Below are 16,651 nucleotides of genomic sequence, written 5' to 3'. Positions count from 1 at the left end.
TTTCCCTCCTTGTATATATAAAAATATCCAAATATTTAATAGCTTGTCTTCTGATTAAAAACCATAAATGGAGCTATATCATTCTGCCAGGTTTTGAGCAGAACTCCCTTTTTAACATCACAACTTTCAGCTTGGACAACAAAATAAAAAGGGTAAATCACAGAAGGGTGACACCTATGATATCTGATATTTCAAATAAATATAGTGCTGGTTGCTTTTAGAACAGGGTGAAATCCTGGCTCCATTGAGGTGAATGGAAGTTTTGTTATTTCATGCCAGACATCTGGAAGGGAGAATAAAGCAATGCTCACAGTAAAAAGACAGAGAAGTCCTACAAAGCAGAGTCCTCTGAAACCATTTCCACTACTGTACATGCACAGTCTGCCTGCTATATATCTCACCAACAGAGAAACATAAACAAGCCTTGCCTGCCATCCACCTGTATAATCTATTACAGTAAGAATACTTCAAGCCCTGTCTGTCTCCGTGCCCTCAGGAAATGCAACCAACCTAATGTTTCTTAACGTGAGGCTGTTTTTTATAGTTGGTTTGATGTCTTGGTGCTTTACACTGTTGATAGTTTCATGTCATTTAGTTTATACCAATTTATGGAGGGGAGGGATAGCTAAGTGGTTTGAGCATTGGCCCACTAAACCCAGGGTTGTGAGTTCAATCCTTAGGGGGGCCATTTAGGGATCTGGGGCAGAAATTAGTCTTGCTGAAGACAGGGGACTGAACTTAACTCAATGACCTTCCAAGGTCCCTTTCAGCTCTATGAGATATATAAGCCAAACCCTCACTGTATCTATTGGATTTATGCAGTCTTTCATTTGAACCATTCATTGACCATGGAAATCACTGTAGCTAAAATTGCTCCCATCTCCCAGTTTCTTTTTAAATATTTCCCTGAAGGATTTATAAAATTAGATCAGTGACTCCCAGAGGTCAGTTACTTTCCCAGTCAGTGAAGATTTGAGAATAGCAGGTTACAGTTATTCTGCACATTGGAGCGATTGTGTCTTTTGACTAGGGTTACCATATGTCCGGTTTTTCCCAGACATGTCCAGCTTTTCGGCAATCAAACCCCCGTCCGGGGGGAATTGCCAAAAAGCCGAACATGTCCGGGAAAATGCCGGCTGGGCATTTCCCCTCTCGCGGCGGCTCTGCTCCTCCCCTGACTCTTTGGCTCTGTTTAAGAGCCAAGCTGCCCGAGCGCTATGGGCTTCAGGCAGCCCCCTTGCCTCTGGACCCCAGCCGCCGGCCGGGCACTTCCCCTCCCGGGCTCCGGCGGCGCAGGGTCCGGAGGCATGGGGGCTGCCCGAAGCTGGTAGCGCTGGGGCAGCTCGGCTCTTAAACAGAGCCGAAGAGTCAGGGGAGGAGCAGAACCTCCGGCCGCGGCAGCTCTGCTTCTCCCCTGACTCTTCGGCTCTGTTTAAGAGCCAAGCGCTACGGGCTTTGGGCAGCCCCCATGCCTCCGGACCCTGCGCCGCCGGAGCCCAGGAGGGGAAGTGCCCAGCCGGGGGCGCAGGGTCCGGAGGCATAGGGGGCTGCCCGAAGCCCAAGCGCTACCGGCTTCACGGTTTGCCGGGCAGCCTCCAGACCCTGCGCCCCCGGTTGGGCGCTTCCCCTCCCGGGCTCCAGCTGTGCTGGGGAAGCGCTGGCCGGGGGCGCAGGGTCTGGGGGCTGCCCGGCAAACCATGAAGCCGGTAGCGCTCAGGCAGCCCTTTTCGCGTGGCTGGGAGTGGGAGGGAGGAGGGGGTGGGGTTAGGGCGGAGTTGGGGCGGGGAAAGGGGCGGAGTTGGTGTGGGCTGGGAGTGGAGAAATGGGCGGGGCCAGGGCCCCGTGGAGGGTCCTCTTTTTTTGTTAAATATGGTAACCCTACTTTTGACTGAAAACTAATGAAAAAGCATGTAATGATTTGTCTTGGAATGAGCCTCTTCACGCTGCACAATTACCCCTTGAATTTTGTGGGCAAGATTAACTCTTCATGTGGATGTAGATGATAATATTTTTCCTGGAATGATAATTTTTTTCCAGCTGTTACACACACACATGACCCTTCTTATACCAGGCAATAAAATATTATGTTACCTTTAACCAGCTGAGTTACAAATATTTGGGCCTGTTATTTAATTGACTACACCAGCATTCTCAGCACCTACCCTTTGGACTCTTGGGCGTCACAGATCCCTTGTAGAGTAACCCTTGCTTAATGAAAACTGCTGTATATTTGAGTGTCACTTAAGGTAATGGGCCAAATTTGCCATGGCTTACACCCTGTGCAATGTAATTGATTTCATTAAGGTTGCACAGGATTAAAGACAGAAAAGTGAGAGCAGATTTTGGCACAACATTAAGAACTACAGTAGCTGTCTATAGAAATGTCTAAGTTATATTTCAACAAAAAGCAGTAAAAAAGTTTGCAAAAATGCTTGCAATTTTTCTCTCTCCTAGTTTTCCATCCAGCTCTAATATCTATTGTAGGGCTTCACCTTCATCCTGCTCTCGTTGAACTTGACTTGGTACCCTTACTTACAATGCATAGTACCTTTCTCCTTAAGTAGTTCTGTTGACTTCAGTAGGACCGCCCATTCAGTATGAGTAAAGTTATAATATGGCCCTTTGAAGTCAGTGGCAAAACTCCTATTTGCCAGAGCAAGATCTGGCCTCTGCATTGAACAATTGTATATCCTGCAGCAGAAGTTTTCAGAATATAAGACTTAACTAGAGCCTCATGTGAACATTCAGAATTCTGCCCCATGAGGCATTGCAAACCTTTCCCAAAGCACCCTGCATCCAGTTGCACAGTGGGATAGCTACCACAACGCACTGCTGTCTTTGCCGTTGCAAGAGCTGCTAATGTAGATGTGCTCCAGCGTCACAAGGAGCACAGTGTGGACATGCAACAGCGATTTAATTCCAGCATTTTAATAAACGTGGTATAACTTGTGGTGCAGAAACTTGCCAGTGTAGACATACCCTAATTTAAAACCTATCAGACGCTATCTGGTATGTTCATTTTAAATTAATTTTTAAAAGATTGTTGCCTTCTTAATTTTGATTGAAAATCTTTATGCATTTTGCAAATAAAGAAAGCTTTTAAAAGAAACTGCATATTTTTTACTGGCTGTAAGCAGGAATTAAAGAATCATCCCTCTGTTATTTGTATATTTACTCTCTTTCCTGATTTCTGGTTAATTAAAAAAATACTGGCTTTTTGTAAAGTCAACATTAATCTGCAGAGTCTGTTTGAAGAACAGAATGGAATTGTTTTTACTGTTATAGTTTTAAAATGTTAGCTCCAGTATTACATAACTGTTCACAACTTTATAATCAAATAGAGGGCCAAATGTTCAAAGATTGCTGTATTTCGCACACTTTAAGCAGTGGTACCAATGAGTATTTCAATTTTAAAATAGCTTCCAGTCAATAGTTAGAGTGCCTATTTTTCCACTAGTTTAAACGGGACTGATTTTTAGTTTTTTCAAAATTAATCCAGAACGAGTGGTTGGAAAAGTTTATTGGTTCTGAAAGCATTAGAGCTGGGCCAAAAACTACTGTAAGCCCCTTTTGCAACAGTCTTTCAATGGAAGTTAGGAACCTAAATAGCTTTGTGGATCTGGGCCTCAACACCTAATATCCTCATGGCTGCTAGAGTTAAAGATTAAGGGCCCAATCCAGCTTCCATTGAAATCAATGGGAGTACACCTCTACCCCGATATAATACTGTCCTCGGGAGCCAAAAAATCTTACCGCATTATAGGTGAAACCGTGTTATATCGAACTTGCTTTGATCCACCGGAGTGCGCAGCCCTGCCCCCCCTCCCCCCCCCCCCCCCCCCCGAGCACTGCTTTACCGCGTTATAGCCGAATTTGTGTTATATCGGGTCGTGTTATATCGGGGTAGAGGTGTATTGCAGTGGCAGTGGGATGGAGCCCTAAGGCAATATACAATGTAACAGTTGCAACTGGTTTCTAGATGTAGCATGTCTCAAGATAGCAGCTGCTAAAATTAGGGTTACCATACGTCCGGATTTTCCCGGACATGTCCGGCTTTTTGGGCCTCAAATCCCCGTCCGGGGGGAAATCCCAAAAAGTCGGACATGTCCGGGAAAATAGGGAGGAAGGGCCCGGCGGTGCGGGGCCGGCGCAGTGCTCAACAGGGGCCGGGGGCCGGCGCGGGGGCGCGGGCACTTGGTCAGGGCCGGCACGGTGCTCGGCCGGGGCCGGGGGCACTTGGCCGAGGGCCGGGGCCGGCGCAGTATTCGGCCAAAGCCGGGGCCGGGAGGGCGGGCACTTGGCCGGGGCCGGCGCAGTGCTAGGCCAGAGCCGGAGCTGGGGGCACGGGCACTTGGCCGGGGGCCGTCGCGGTGCTCGGCCAGGGCCCGGGGCTGACGCCTGGGGCCCAGGGCCGGCACGGTGCTTGGCTGGAGCCGGGGCCAGGGGCGTGGGCACTTGGCCGGGGGCCGGCGCCTCAGGGCTCGAGCCGGGCAGGAGACGCCAGGGCCAGAGCCTCTTGACCTGGGCCGGCCAGCCACCGGAGGGAGCCGCTCGGCCAGGGGGGCCGGACTGGGCCGCACCGCAACCCGCCCCAGCCCCAGCTTACCTGCTGCCTCCCTGTTTCAGGCTTCCCGCGAACATTTGATTCGCGGGAAGCAGGGGAGGGGGGAGGAGCAAGGGACGGAGTGTTCAGGGGAGGGGGCAGAGTTGGGGCGGGGAAGGGGCGGAGTTGGGATGGGGTCGGGGCCTCCTGGAGCATCCTCCTTTTTAAAAATTAAAATATGGTAACCCTACTAAAATAAAGTTGGAAATGAAACTAGGAAGACGATCAAGATGGTAGTAAAAATTATGTGATTTGAAAGTCCAATGTCCTGTGTCCTATGACAGTAAGACAGAAATGCTTTTCATGTCTAGAAAGCTTGAAATTTCCAGCTTTTCAATAATATAAAACCTTTATTTCTAGCCCTGTCTGATGTCTAGTGAGAGATCAGATTTTATACCTGTAACTGCCTCTGTCTCAATGTTTTTGGCACATGTGCAGGACTGAATACAGCAAGTGCCAGATCTTGGAACAATGTAACAGTCAGTGCTGCTTATGGCATTTCTTCCCACTCGGACATCTATAGCTGTAGCTGTGGCCATTAACCAAATCACAATTTTAGTTCATAATTTAGATATTGATGCTTTTGTATCTATTAGTTTAGAATTTTAGCTATTACAGTCGCATGCTGCAACAAGATTTTCAGGCAAACCTAGAGTTACTCAGACCACAAGAAAACAGCTGGTCTTGAGCAGCTGCAGCCTGTGCTGTGAATAAGTAATTGCTAACCTCAGTAATGGTTGCATAATCTGGCCCTTACAGAGGTAATACTAAAACCAATATAATAAAATGATGTCTCTCTAACGTTTTGTGTACCCCTGAATAAACTGGGTTTTAAGGTTAGAGAGTAAATGCATTAGTAGTCACATTTGGTTGCCATCTTTAATTTTGTGCTTTGATACCATGGTCATGAATGCTATAGAAATGCTTATGACAGGAAGAAATATAATTTGAACAGAACCTCCTTTGTAATGTGTATCAGTTAATAGATAAAACACACAGTGCGAACTAAGTGACTGGACCTGTGCCATAGCAGGGGTTCTGATGAGATCCAGAATCTGGTCCCGGTCTCATCACTTCTATATGATCACCCAGAGCCAGATTCCACCCATCTCAATGTTGATGATGTTAGATCTTCACGTCTCCTCAATACAACCTTACATCAATTCATCATAATATGAAGATATGAGAAGATGCTGAAAATGTTGTACACGAGCAGCTCTTCTTGCTGATAAACGTATCATGAGGATTGGCTTCAACTGGATTTCTATGCAGTACTTGTTAGTATGACAATGGTTGTAGCAATTAGGGCAGGGTACAGGTAAATGGTTTCTGTATGAGTGTTCTAGTTTTGAGACAAAATCATTATAGTGTAACAGTGTAATGTTTACACCTTTATGCTGTGGTGTGTCCTCAAGTACTGGCGTAATACTGTACTGCAGAACCATTAAGACCCAACATCAGCAAGGCATGAGGTTGCATCGCAACAGCTCACACAAATCAGTCTTGAGAGGGAGCTGGTTCTGGGTTGACATGTACGAGTGATGGAAAATGGTAGGGATTTGAATTGAATATGCAGTATCCTACTGAGGAAAAAAAGACAATAAGAGCAAATTTAAAGCTCCCCACTAATAAAAATATTGATATGTCAATGTTATAATAATATTAGTTATGTATTGTCTAATAATAAAGAGATGCTTGTGTATGGATCACTGACAAAATTAATTTCCATCTTCCTATTGCACTATAGTTTTGAAATTCATTTTCTAAGGACTACTGGATACAGTCTGAAATTTGACCTTTTCATTAGAGGTCATCATAGAGCACTCAGTTTTTAATCAAAGTTGGTAGCTAAATCTGGCTAAAGAGTGGGCTGCTATTAGCCAGCACCATTACTTTGGCCCTGATCGTGCAATGCACACTACTAGGTCCCCTACGACATGTGTGGTGTCCCACTGATTTTACACTGCAAGATCAAAACCTATGTAACATTAATACCGAATTATTGTTATATTAGCAGTAGTAATATTAACTAATATAAATATAATCTTATTAACTTTGTTATATTACTGATAAATATTATGTTGATATTTTTGATAGATATTTGTATTATGGTGGCAATATGATCAGGCTCCCATTGCTCTAAGCCCTTTGCATACACTCAGTAAGACTGTCCTTCTCCTAGAGAGCTCACAATCTGAATAGATAGGACAGATAAAGGATAGGAAGGGAAACAGCCAGAGAAAGGTGCAGTGACCTGCACAACTGCTGAGGGGTAAAGCTAGGACTAGAACCTTAGGTTCCTGTATCTGTGACTAGTACTCTATGCATTAGGCCATGCTGCTTCCATAGGCACTGACTCTGTGGGTGCTCCAGGGCTGGAGAACCCATGGGGAAAAATTAGTGGGTGCTCTGCACCCACTGGCAACCAAGCTCCCAGCACCCCGAGCGCACTGCAGCCGCACTCCTCCGCCTACCTCCCAGCACTTCCCACCTGGCCGCCACACAGCTGTTTGGCAGCATGCTGGGAGGGAGGGGGAGGAGCGGGAACGTGGTGTGCTCAGGGAAGGGGCAGGTTGGGGCGGGGATTTGGGGAAGGAATTGGAATAGGGGCAGGGGTGGGGCAGGGCCGGGGGCAGAGGGTGGGGTCAAGTACCCACCAGCGGGAGCAGAAGTCGGTACCTATGGCTGCTTCTTTGTTCTTAGTAGCTGAGAAGCACTATGCTGGTATCAGACTGATAGAATTAATGTTCTGGTACTCATAAGTGCTGGAACTACGGGTGCGGGGGGAGGGTGGCCACAGCACCCCCTGGCTTGAAGGGGTTTCTGTTATAGACAGGGTTTACAGTTTGGTTCAATGGCTCTCAGCATCCCCACTATAAAAATTGCTCCAGCATCCCATTAGTACTATTAGTATATCAGGGTTGGACAGGACCTCAGGAGGTCATCTAGTCCAACACACTACTCAAAGCAGGACCAATCCCCAGATGGATTTTTGCCCCAAATGGCCCCCTCAAGGATTGAACTCACAACTCTAGGGTTAAAAGAAGAACAGGAGTACTTGTGGCACCTTAGAGACTAACAAATTTATTAGAGCATAAGCTTTCGTGGACTACAGCCCACGTAGTCCACGAAAGCTTATGCTCTAATAAATTTGTTAGTCTCTAAGGTGCCACAAGTACTCCTGTTCTTCTTTTTGCGGATACAGACTAACACGGCTGTTACTCTGAAACTCTAGGGTTAATATGCCAATGCTCAAACCACTGAGCTATCTCTCTCTCTATTAATGATCACCACTAATTGGTCCACATTGCTGGTGATAGTAAACTATAACTAGTGATAGACATTAGGGGCATTCACTCAGGATTATCACCTAACACACTACACCGTCAGCGCCACTGACCAGCACTGTATAGGTAGCTAGGGGCCTGTGGCGGCAATTACGGCAATAGCATCACAAAGGCGCACAGCGCTCACGATCTGTCTGACCACAGTAAATATGGCTTCCCCATGGCTCGCTCTCAGTTGAAAGGCCAGAGAGTCACTTCCGCCCTTCTTAGGTCACGTGACATTACACGGCTACCTGCTCAGTGGCGGCTACGGCGGTTCGATGGGGACAATTCAGTCCGTTTTTCCGTCTAAGCGGCCCGGGCTGCATTGCGCTTCCTTATCACTGAGAGAGAGCCCTTGAGTGTCTGGAGCGCGAGAGGGGCCTGCCAGACGGCTTCCCGCCGGCCTCTGGGTGAGTCGGTAACGCTGGGGCCTGCTCCGCCAGACCCCCGCAGCCAGGGTCGGAAGATCCTAACTGTCCCCCCCAGCAATACACCCCCTACTCTGCCCCCAACCCCAACTATAGGGTCCACGGACGTACCCTCGCCTGCTGTAGCCCCCCCCGCCTGCTGTAGCCCCTCCTAGCTACAGCTCCCCGAGCTTTACCCACGCCTGCTCTAGCCCCTCCCACTACAGGCCCCCCCAGCCTTACCCCCCGCCTGCTCTAGCCCTCTGTTATGCCCATCCCCCATTTGTTGTTCCCTGGCCTGTTACAACCCCCCCAGCTGTGCCCACCCACATTCACTGCCTAGCCAGCTTTGCCCTCCCCCATCTTCTTAATGCCCATCCCAGTTTCTCTGCCACTCTCACTTTCTCTTTGCCTGGCTATTATCTTTTATACCCCCAGCTGGCCTATTTTCTTTTTCTCATGCCCTACCCCCCCCCCCCAACGTGTTTCCATTTTCTCTGCCCACACTATTTTAATTTAAATATATGAGCTTAATAGGGGGTGCTGCTTTCGGTAGCCCCCTCTGGGGCTGGATGCCCCTGACTTCACATTTTGAAAGATCCTAAACATTAAGGGTATATCTACATTGTGGAGAACCCTCTATCAACAAAATAGTTTTAAATGTCATCTTAAATAGTTATGAGACCTGAATGGTTAGGATTATGTAATACTCTAACCTGCTGGGCCTGTTTTTTCCCTCTCATTTATGCCCCTGTAAATCAGGACACATTCAGCAGAAAACAGTGCTGTGATACCAGTATTCGCTCAGACTCAGGCCCAGTGAATTTCCATTTTACTCTGTTTTAACTTTAGTAATTGTCACTCTGTTAGCAGCATTATTTGAAGTGTTGCCTCTCAGTGCCAACCTGGATATTTCAAAGTAGCAGCTTATCAAACTACAGCCTTTTTTCTAATTTGTGCTAATTTTACAATACTTATCTTCTACTAGAAAAATAAAGATGTTTGCTTGTAAAGCTACCTCTTTGCCCCAATTGGGATCTTCGCTATGCATTGCAGCTTCAGAGCTGCTGCTGGCAGAGTGGCATTCGCTCTCTTGCATTCGTTAAATATTATAGGAACCCAAAGCCTCGCTAACATTTTTTCATTCCTTCCATGTATATGATGTGAAGAGGTGATGTGCATAAATAGGTCTGACACATGTATCATGATGAATGCATTTGAGTATTTATCCCTTGTGTGCAGATGACATGTAGCTCTGTTAATTTAGGGATTTGGGGCAAAAATCTGTCTGGGGTTTGGTCCGGCTTTGAGCAGGGGGTTAGACTAGATGACCTCCTAAGGTCCCTTTCAACCCTGATATTCTGTGATCCCCCTCCAATCACCCTGATAGTGCTTTGTTACGTCATAGCTTCTAATTCTAAATGCTTCAGTGACTGATGCGCTGACAGTTAAGCAATCCTCTGTGTCCCATAACACATCCTCTTAACTTTGCTTCCAAAGCCCAAAACTGTCATGTCGTTTATGACAAACTTTTTCTCTCCCTCATCTCTCTTGTCTGTGTCTGGCGATTGCCATATCATGGTATCCAAATTCATCCTTTGTTTAACTTTGTATATACACATCCATATACACTCCTTAATCACAAACTGCCGTTACAATGACAGTCCTTTTCAGGAGATCCAGAATGGGATATGCATGCTACTTTCTGGCTCCAAGAAGTCTGTGTCATATTGTATTGTCTCCTTGATCTACTTGATTCATGTTCATCTCCAAATCCTATTCAAAATAGCTCTCCTGCGTTCCCATTTACACTCCTGTGTGCACTCTCTCATTGGCCTCCTCTATCCCTTCTCCATGATTCTGTATAATTAGTCATGTTTCTATTTGCGATTATTTATCTTTCTCCAGCTTTCATTCCTCCCCCACCTTTACAACCACTGAGTTCTGTAAATGTCATCTTAAAACGTCCTTTTCCCTGTTGACTTTGAATACTGTTCAACCACTCAGATTTTTCCATAATGACAGTTCTGCTTTTCATTTACCATAAAAGAGCTAAGAATTTTACTTTTCTAATTTGTGCTTTCAGTTTGAGATCTCTTGATGGTAATGAACTTTTTGTTATTATTTTAAGATCTAATATGGCTTACAAAGTTGGTTTAAATATTGTCGCTATTTTACACAGGAAACTGAGGCATGGATAGGTCAAAGGTCACACACTAAATCAGGAGTGGAATGGGCATCTACATCTTCTGACTTAAGCCTCAATCCTGCAAACTGCTCTGTACAAGTGCACTGCCATTGGGGTCACTAAGGCTGTCTACATTGCACCTGAAAACAAGCCCCCTAAAAAGACTTGGGTTAGTGTGACTCACACTAGCATGCTCAAAAATAACGGTGTGGACATTGTAGCACCAGTGGAGACTCAGTTTAGCCATCCAAGCTTAGACCCAGGGGCATGCAGCTATTTTTAGCATGCTATCACAGGTTTGTCTACCCGGGCTGGGAGGCTCACTCTTAAATGCAGTGTAGACATACCCAATGTTTTGCATAGGTGCAGGAATCTGCCTACTATGGAGCAGGTTGCAGGATCTCAGCCTTAGGTCTCTGTGCTAACTATTCTGCTTTCTAATATCGAGCAACATCTTTTATTATGGACCTCCTCTTCTTTTCCCCCATACACATACATCTCTAGTTTAATTAGTAAGCTTCAGTAGTGTAAGGATTCAGCAGCTGAAATCTCACTGTTTTTCCTTTCTGCCATTTAGAAAATCAATGAATTCTCCAGAAATTACATCTGAATCTTAAGACGCATGTGAGCATATTGAAGTATTGTATTTGTAGATACTTGGCAAGTACTGCCAGACTCGCATTATGAAACTGATATTTAGATTCTAAATATTTATGAAGTTGACTCTTCTAATGCTGTTCTTTATTTATTTTTTTACAGCTGGAAGAGCAGTTGTCATGCTGTCTTATGTACAAAAACAGATCCAAACTTTACTGTGTTGTAAAGTAAACTGTGCTGCAGTGTAGTGATATTTGATTACAAAATTATAGCTGGGCAAATATTTCAAAATGAACAAAAGAACAAGCAGTGAATCACCTCTAGGGAGGTTAGTGAAATCTTATAGAACTCATCTGGTACATGTAACACTTAATAGATTGTGGCCATTTAACCAGACTGTTGCCATAGAATACTCTTGGTATTTTTAAATTCTTGTTAAAATTAAATACTTTTATTTGCATAGGGACTCTCAGCTCAAAAAGATCTTGAAGTGCTTTACTGCTTCTACTGCCTGAACTGTAGATGGCCTTTTGGGGTGTGGAAATCTCAGAAGACAGTATGTACTTTGGCCACAATACATGAGGCTACTTTATTGTAGCAGGAAGGGTAAATCTGCTCTGAGACCAAAAGGGTGGGGTGGAGGGAGAGGCTAAAGTCTATGCATTTAAGTGTGGCAGAGCTGCTTGAGCAACTGGTGAGCGCCTGTCAATGAGAGATGGACTCACTTCTGCTCCTGATTTTTGGGTTCTGTCAGTTCCTTCTATTGGAGCTGTACAACCTGCAGGAGTTAATACAGACAGCCTAACTCTGCATGGTTCTCAGCCCAATGAAGGAAAAGAAATGTAATTTTTTTGCAAGCTTGCATAAACCAGGGTGTTTTTCCTTCCCTGATTGCTGATGTGAGGTTTTAAATATAAACATATAAGACATAAACATAAGAATGGCCATACTGGGTCAGACCAGTGGTCCAGCTAGCCCAGTATCCTGTCTGCTGACAGTGGCCAATGCCAGATGCTACAAAGGGAATGAACAGAACAGGGCAATCATCAAGTGAGCCATCCCATGTCGTCCAGTCCCAGTACCTGGCAGTGAGAGGGTTAGGGACACCTAGAGCATGGGATTGCATCACTGACCATCTTGGCTAATAGCCACTGATGGACCTATCCTCCATGAACTTATCTAATTCTTTTATTGAATCCAGTTATAGTTTGGCCTTCACAACATCCCCTGGCAATGAGTTCCACAGGTTGACTATGCATTGTGTGAAGAAGTATTTCCTTTTATTTGTTTTAAATCTACTCCCTATTAATTTCATTGGGTGACCTGACCACTGGTTCTTGTGTTATATGTTTTCAGGTTGGTGGGATTCCTTCTAATTGCCAGGGGTATAGTGTGTTGGGGAATCCCCATCACAACCCTGAGTATCCCTGTATTGGTTCCAAGGTCAATCTTATCTCTGGCACACTTACATTTGTTTCCACTTCATAATTTAATCCTGTCTCCTGTGTAATGAAACTAACTGTCTTTTTGAGTCACCCAAAATACAAAACTCAGAGATTAATTTTGGTGGTAGGGTATGAATGGGACATGCGGAAAGGCATCTCTCCTATATATTATTAGTAAATATATCAATAACTTAGTTTCACTATAATTACAGATCAGCAATGGGCTGACTTCTCTATATGAGGTTTAATATGCAAATTAACCAAAGGTACCCAAATGACTTACAGATGCTTTCTTTTGAGAAACTGTCCCTATGTTTGGATTCCAGTGCTTGATAGCTTATGGAAATGCTCAGATATCCTTTTCCTTTCAGAAAGTTATTAAATTGAGAATGTGATATAAGTGAGTAGTCTCATTTGGGCCACTAGGATCTGTACTATCCATATTGTAAAAAACACCATTACTGTTAGTCTCATCACAGAGGCAAGAGAGCATGGTCAAGCAGACTGAATTCCCTTCATGCCGCTAGAGGGGGCCCTCCATCTCAGGGTGGAAATACTGTACTCTGGTTTGGCTCTGTGGGAAAACTCTTACTGCTTCTTCCCATGGTGCATCTGTTCTGCAGATGTAGGATTTCCACTTTCGGGAGCACTCAGATTGTATATTGTAGATATATTTTTTGTCTGTCCAGATCATCAGATACATATTAGTAAAAAGTCTGTAAGTTTACAAAATACACCTCTATCCCAATATAACTCGGACCTCGGGAGCCAAAAAATCTCACCGTGTTATAGGTGAGGCCGCGTTATATCAGGGTAGGGAGAGGAACTGCTCCCCGCCCCAGCTCACCTCTGCTCTGCCTCAGCCTCCTCCCAAAGCGTGCCACTGCCACTTCGCTTCTCCTTCCCTCCCTCCCTCCCTTCCAGGCTTGCCGCGCCAATCAGCTGTTTGGCCCGGCAAGCCTGGAAGGTTGGAGCGGGGGAGAAGCGGAGTGGCAGCGGTGCGCTCAGGGGAGGAGGCAGAGATGAGCTGGAGCAGGGAGCGGTTCCTCTGCACCCCCCTTTACTTGCTGCGGCCCTCCCCGGGGCCCCCCTGCTCCAGCTCACCTCTGCTCCACCTCCTCCCATGAGCACACCGCAGCTCCGTTTCCCGCCCTCCCTCCCAGGCTTGCTGCACCAATCAGCTGTTTGGCGCCAAACAGCTGATTGGCGCGGCAAGCCTGGGAGGGAGGGGAGAGAAGCGGAGCTGCAGCACGCTTGTGGGAGGAGGCGGAGTGGAGGTGAGCTGGGGAGGGGGGGACCCCGGGGAGGGCCGCAGCAAGTAACGGGCGGGCGCAGAGGAACCGCTTGCGGTAACATGAATTTGGATATAAGGAGGTAAAGCAACCCCATCCCCTGGAGTGCTGCTTTACTGCGTTATATCTGAATTCGCGTCATATTGGACCGCATTATATCGGGGTAGAGGTGCAACTTGTCTTTAAACTAGAAGTTCTGAATAAATCAAATGGGCCATGTTGTAGGAATGCTGAATTTCTGAAACTGATTTGACAGCTTATTGGTGAGAAACTTCCTTCTTGGTAAAACTGGGTTCTGTGTAAGTGAATTCCCCCGCCAACTCAGGGCCATGTTGCGAGGCTACTGTGCAGCCCTGTCCCTTTCGTTTATCCGGCACCCAGCAGCCTGCAGTCACCGTTCCATCCTATAGTCTGAAATAGCAGCCACAGCCCCTGTATTCCCATTGCTTGGGATACTGGTGTTGCACAAACACATCTGTGCCCCGACTTCTTATTCAATGTAGCTTCCTGTCCTAGCCTATGTGGGGGCTAGCATGGAAACCTTATCAATGTTGTGTAAGGAATTGCAGGCAGCCCTGTGTCGCCATTGAGCCAACAGATCACCTGCATAGCCCCAGTGTGGGGTTTGGGTAGCATATGGGTCATTGCTGTATCCTTTGCAGCTGGAAACTTTTGCTCTTTGAATTTACATTGGAGTTATTCTCACTAAATATTGTGTATGCTCAGTCAAGGGGATCTGACACTTGCCCAGTTATTGGAGAAATTTATCCACTTAACACTACTGTGCATCGAGAAAGAAACCCACCTAATGTTTAGTTTTGCTGTCCGTTAATAATTCACGGCTTTTTGGTTTTCTTTCATCAGAATGAATGGGGCAGTGTTCCCATCTCCAGCTGCTGAGATGGCTGAAATTAATCGAATTCAGTATGAAATTGAGTACACTGAAGGGATCAGCCAGCGAATGAGGGTACCAGAAAAATTAAAGGTAGCTCCACCAACTGCTGATCTTGAGCAAGGTATCCAAGAAGGACTTCCAAATGCCAGTGTAACTATGCAGGTTCCAGAGAGGATTGTAGTGGCAGGTATGTGTACGCTGTAGGGTAAAAGTAGCAACTAAAGCATTATGCTGATTTGCTCTATGTCCAATTTAGCTTGTTTTGGGGGATTAAAAAAATCATTTAGTGATGTTTTGGGAAAAAAATATTATTCAAAAACAAAGACTTATGAAATGTATCCCAATCTTCCAAATAGGAGCTGCTGATCAATTATGACCTCTAAAGTTTCTTAAAATATGAAAAATGCTTTATTTATCGGAGACATTGGGATAATTTTTAAGGCAAGATGTTGACATGCACTGTTCCATAATTTTGATGTGCTATGTCTGAATGTATATTGACAATAAGCTGAAATAATTACATGCACCAAACTCTTACTGTGTCTTTCATGCATGAATTATGAGTACTACAAATGGACCCCAGCAAAATTTACTTTGTACTCATAGACTTTAAGGCCAGAAGAGACCATCGTGATCTTCTAGTCTGACCTCGTGCACATTGCAGGCCACAGAATTTCACCCACCCATACCTACTGACTGACTTCTGACTCTTAATATAATAGGAATAAGCTACAGTAACTGCAGTATATTCTAAAAGTATACTTTGTCTGGCCCATTAGATATAATGCAAAATTATTCTGATTAATAGGAGCATCAACATCATATTGATGATGTCTCTGCTGCTGAGTTGGCCTTATGGATAATAAGCTTATGGTATATAATAAAATGCATTTGATGATACTATGATGATAAAGCTTAAGAACATCTGCAGTTCTTACATCTTTTCAAAGCTTGTGCTTGTTGCTGGTACGCATTTGTCCCACAGTTTGAAATACTCAGACATTCCAACTTCTATTCATCTTTATATCTGAACAAAGAGAGCTTTGGTAAGACCTAATTCTGCAGGTTAGAGAATGCTCTCAGTGAATCAGGTGCTTCCAGGATCATAATTTGTGTCCAGAGAATGCTACACAGGTAACAGTGAACAAAAGCTATAAGTGTGTCAAAGGGCTATAACCGTGGCTTGTAATAAGCAAAAACCATGTGAGAGATAGGTGGGCTTAATCATATTCTCTAAGGTTAGGTGTTATGTATATGATGGCTATCTTAAACCTCCTCCCTCCCTCCCCCCCCCCCCAAAAAAAATTGTGTATCAAATGTCCCTCCTGCATTTTTAGCTTTATATATAATTTGCCAAGGCAACAAAGGAAAACCTTTCAGATGTTTGGGGTTTTTTAAACAACTGTCTAAAAATTGAGTTGTATGAACAGGTTATTTGGATGATGAGAGTGTGGTCAAGTCACTCAATAATTATCATCACGCAGCAGGTTTAAAGGTGACTGAAGTTATGTTCCTCAGGTGTTGTGGAATGTGTGGCCTCACTTATCATGGTCAACAGAATTCACAGGAATATATCTCAGTGGGGATACAGAGGCAAATAACGGCTAGGTCTAGAAAAAACAGGTTGTGGTAAGGATATTTTGGAGCACAGAAATATAGTTAAGGAAAATACTTTTAAAAAATCTCAATATATCCTTAAGTGCGGGACTACTAGCAGCTTTCTTTCATAATTGTTTGGTTTTCTGAGTTGATTACATTTTGATGTTATATTTCCTTAGTTCCTATGGCATAAATTTTCTTGCAAATATTTGATCTATTCGTGGAAGTGTGAGGGATGTCTTTGTCGTCTTGAACTTTTTCACTAACTTTTCACCTGTTAATGTGTTTACTTGATA

At 44.9% G+C, this 16,651-nt stretch overlaps 1 protein-coding gene across 15 annotated transcripts in view; it reads left to right on the top strand.

The window, feature by feature from the left end:
• Positions 1–8,149: 8,149 nt before the first annotated feature.
• The window catches only part of MFF (mitochondrial fission factor), a 35,829-nt gene continuing 27,327 nt past the window's right edge, over positions 8,150–16,651 (top strand). For 4 of the 15 annotated variants that reach the window (XM_065558003.1, XM_065557999.1, XM_065557993.1 and 1 more), the window contains exons 1-2: positions 8,150–8,342; positions 14,726–14,943. In XM_065558003.1, the coding sequence (XP_065414075.1) occupies positions 14,727–14,943 (217 nt within the window). In that variant the 5' untranslated portion in view covers positions 8,150–8,342; position 14,726. Of the gene's footprint in view, positions 8,343–11,104; positions 11,152–11,286; positions 11,453–14,725; positions 14,944–16,651 lie in introns of all 15 variants that reach the window. The other 11 variants (XM_065557995.1, XM_065557991.1, XM_065558002.1 and 8 more) reach the window with 10 other exon arrangements.

Source organism: Chrysemys picta, chromosome 9 (genome assembly GCF_011386835.1).
Source record: "Chrysemys picta bellii isolate R12L10 chromosome 9, ASM1138683v2, whole genome shotgun sequence".
NCBI lineage: Eukaryota > Metazoa > Chordata > Testudines > Emydidae > Chrysemys > Chrysemys picta.
Note: the sequence above shows the minus strand (reverse complement) of the source record. Positions and strands in the feature narration are given on the sequence as shown.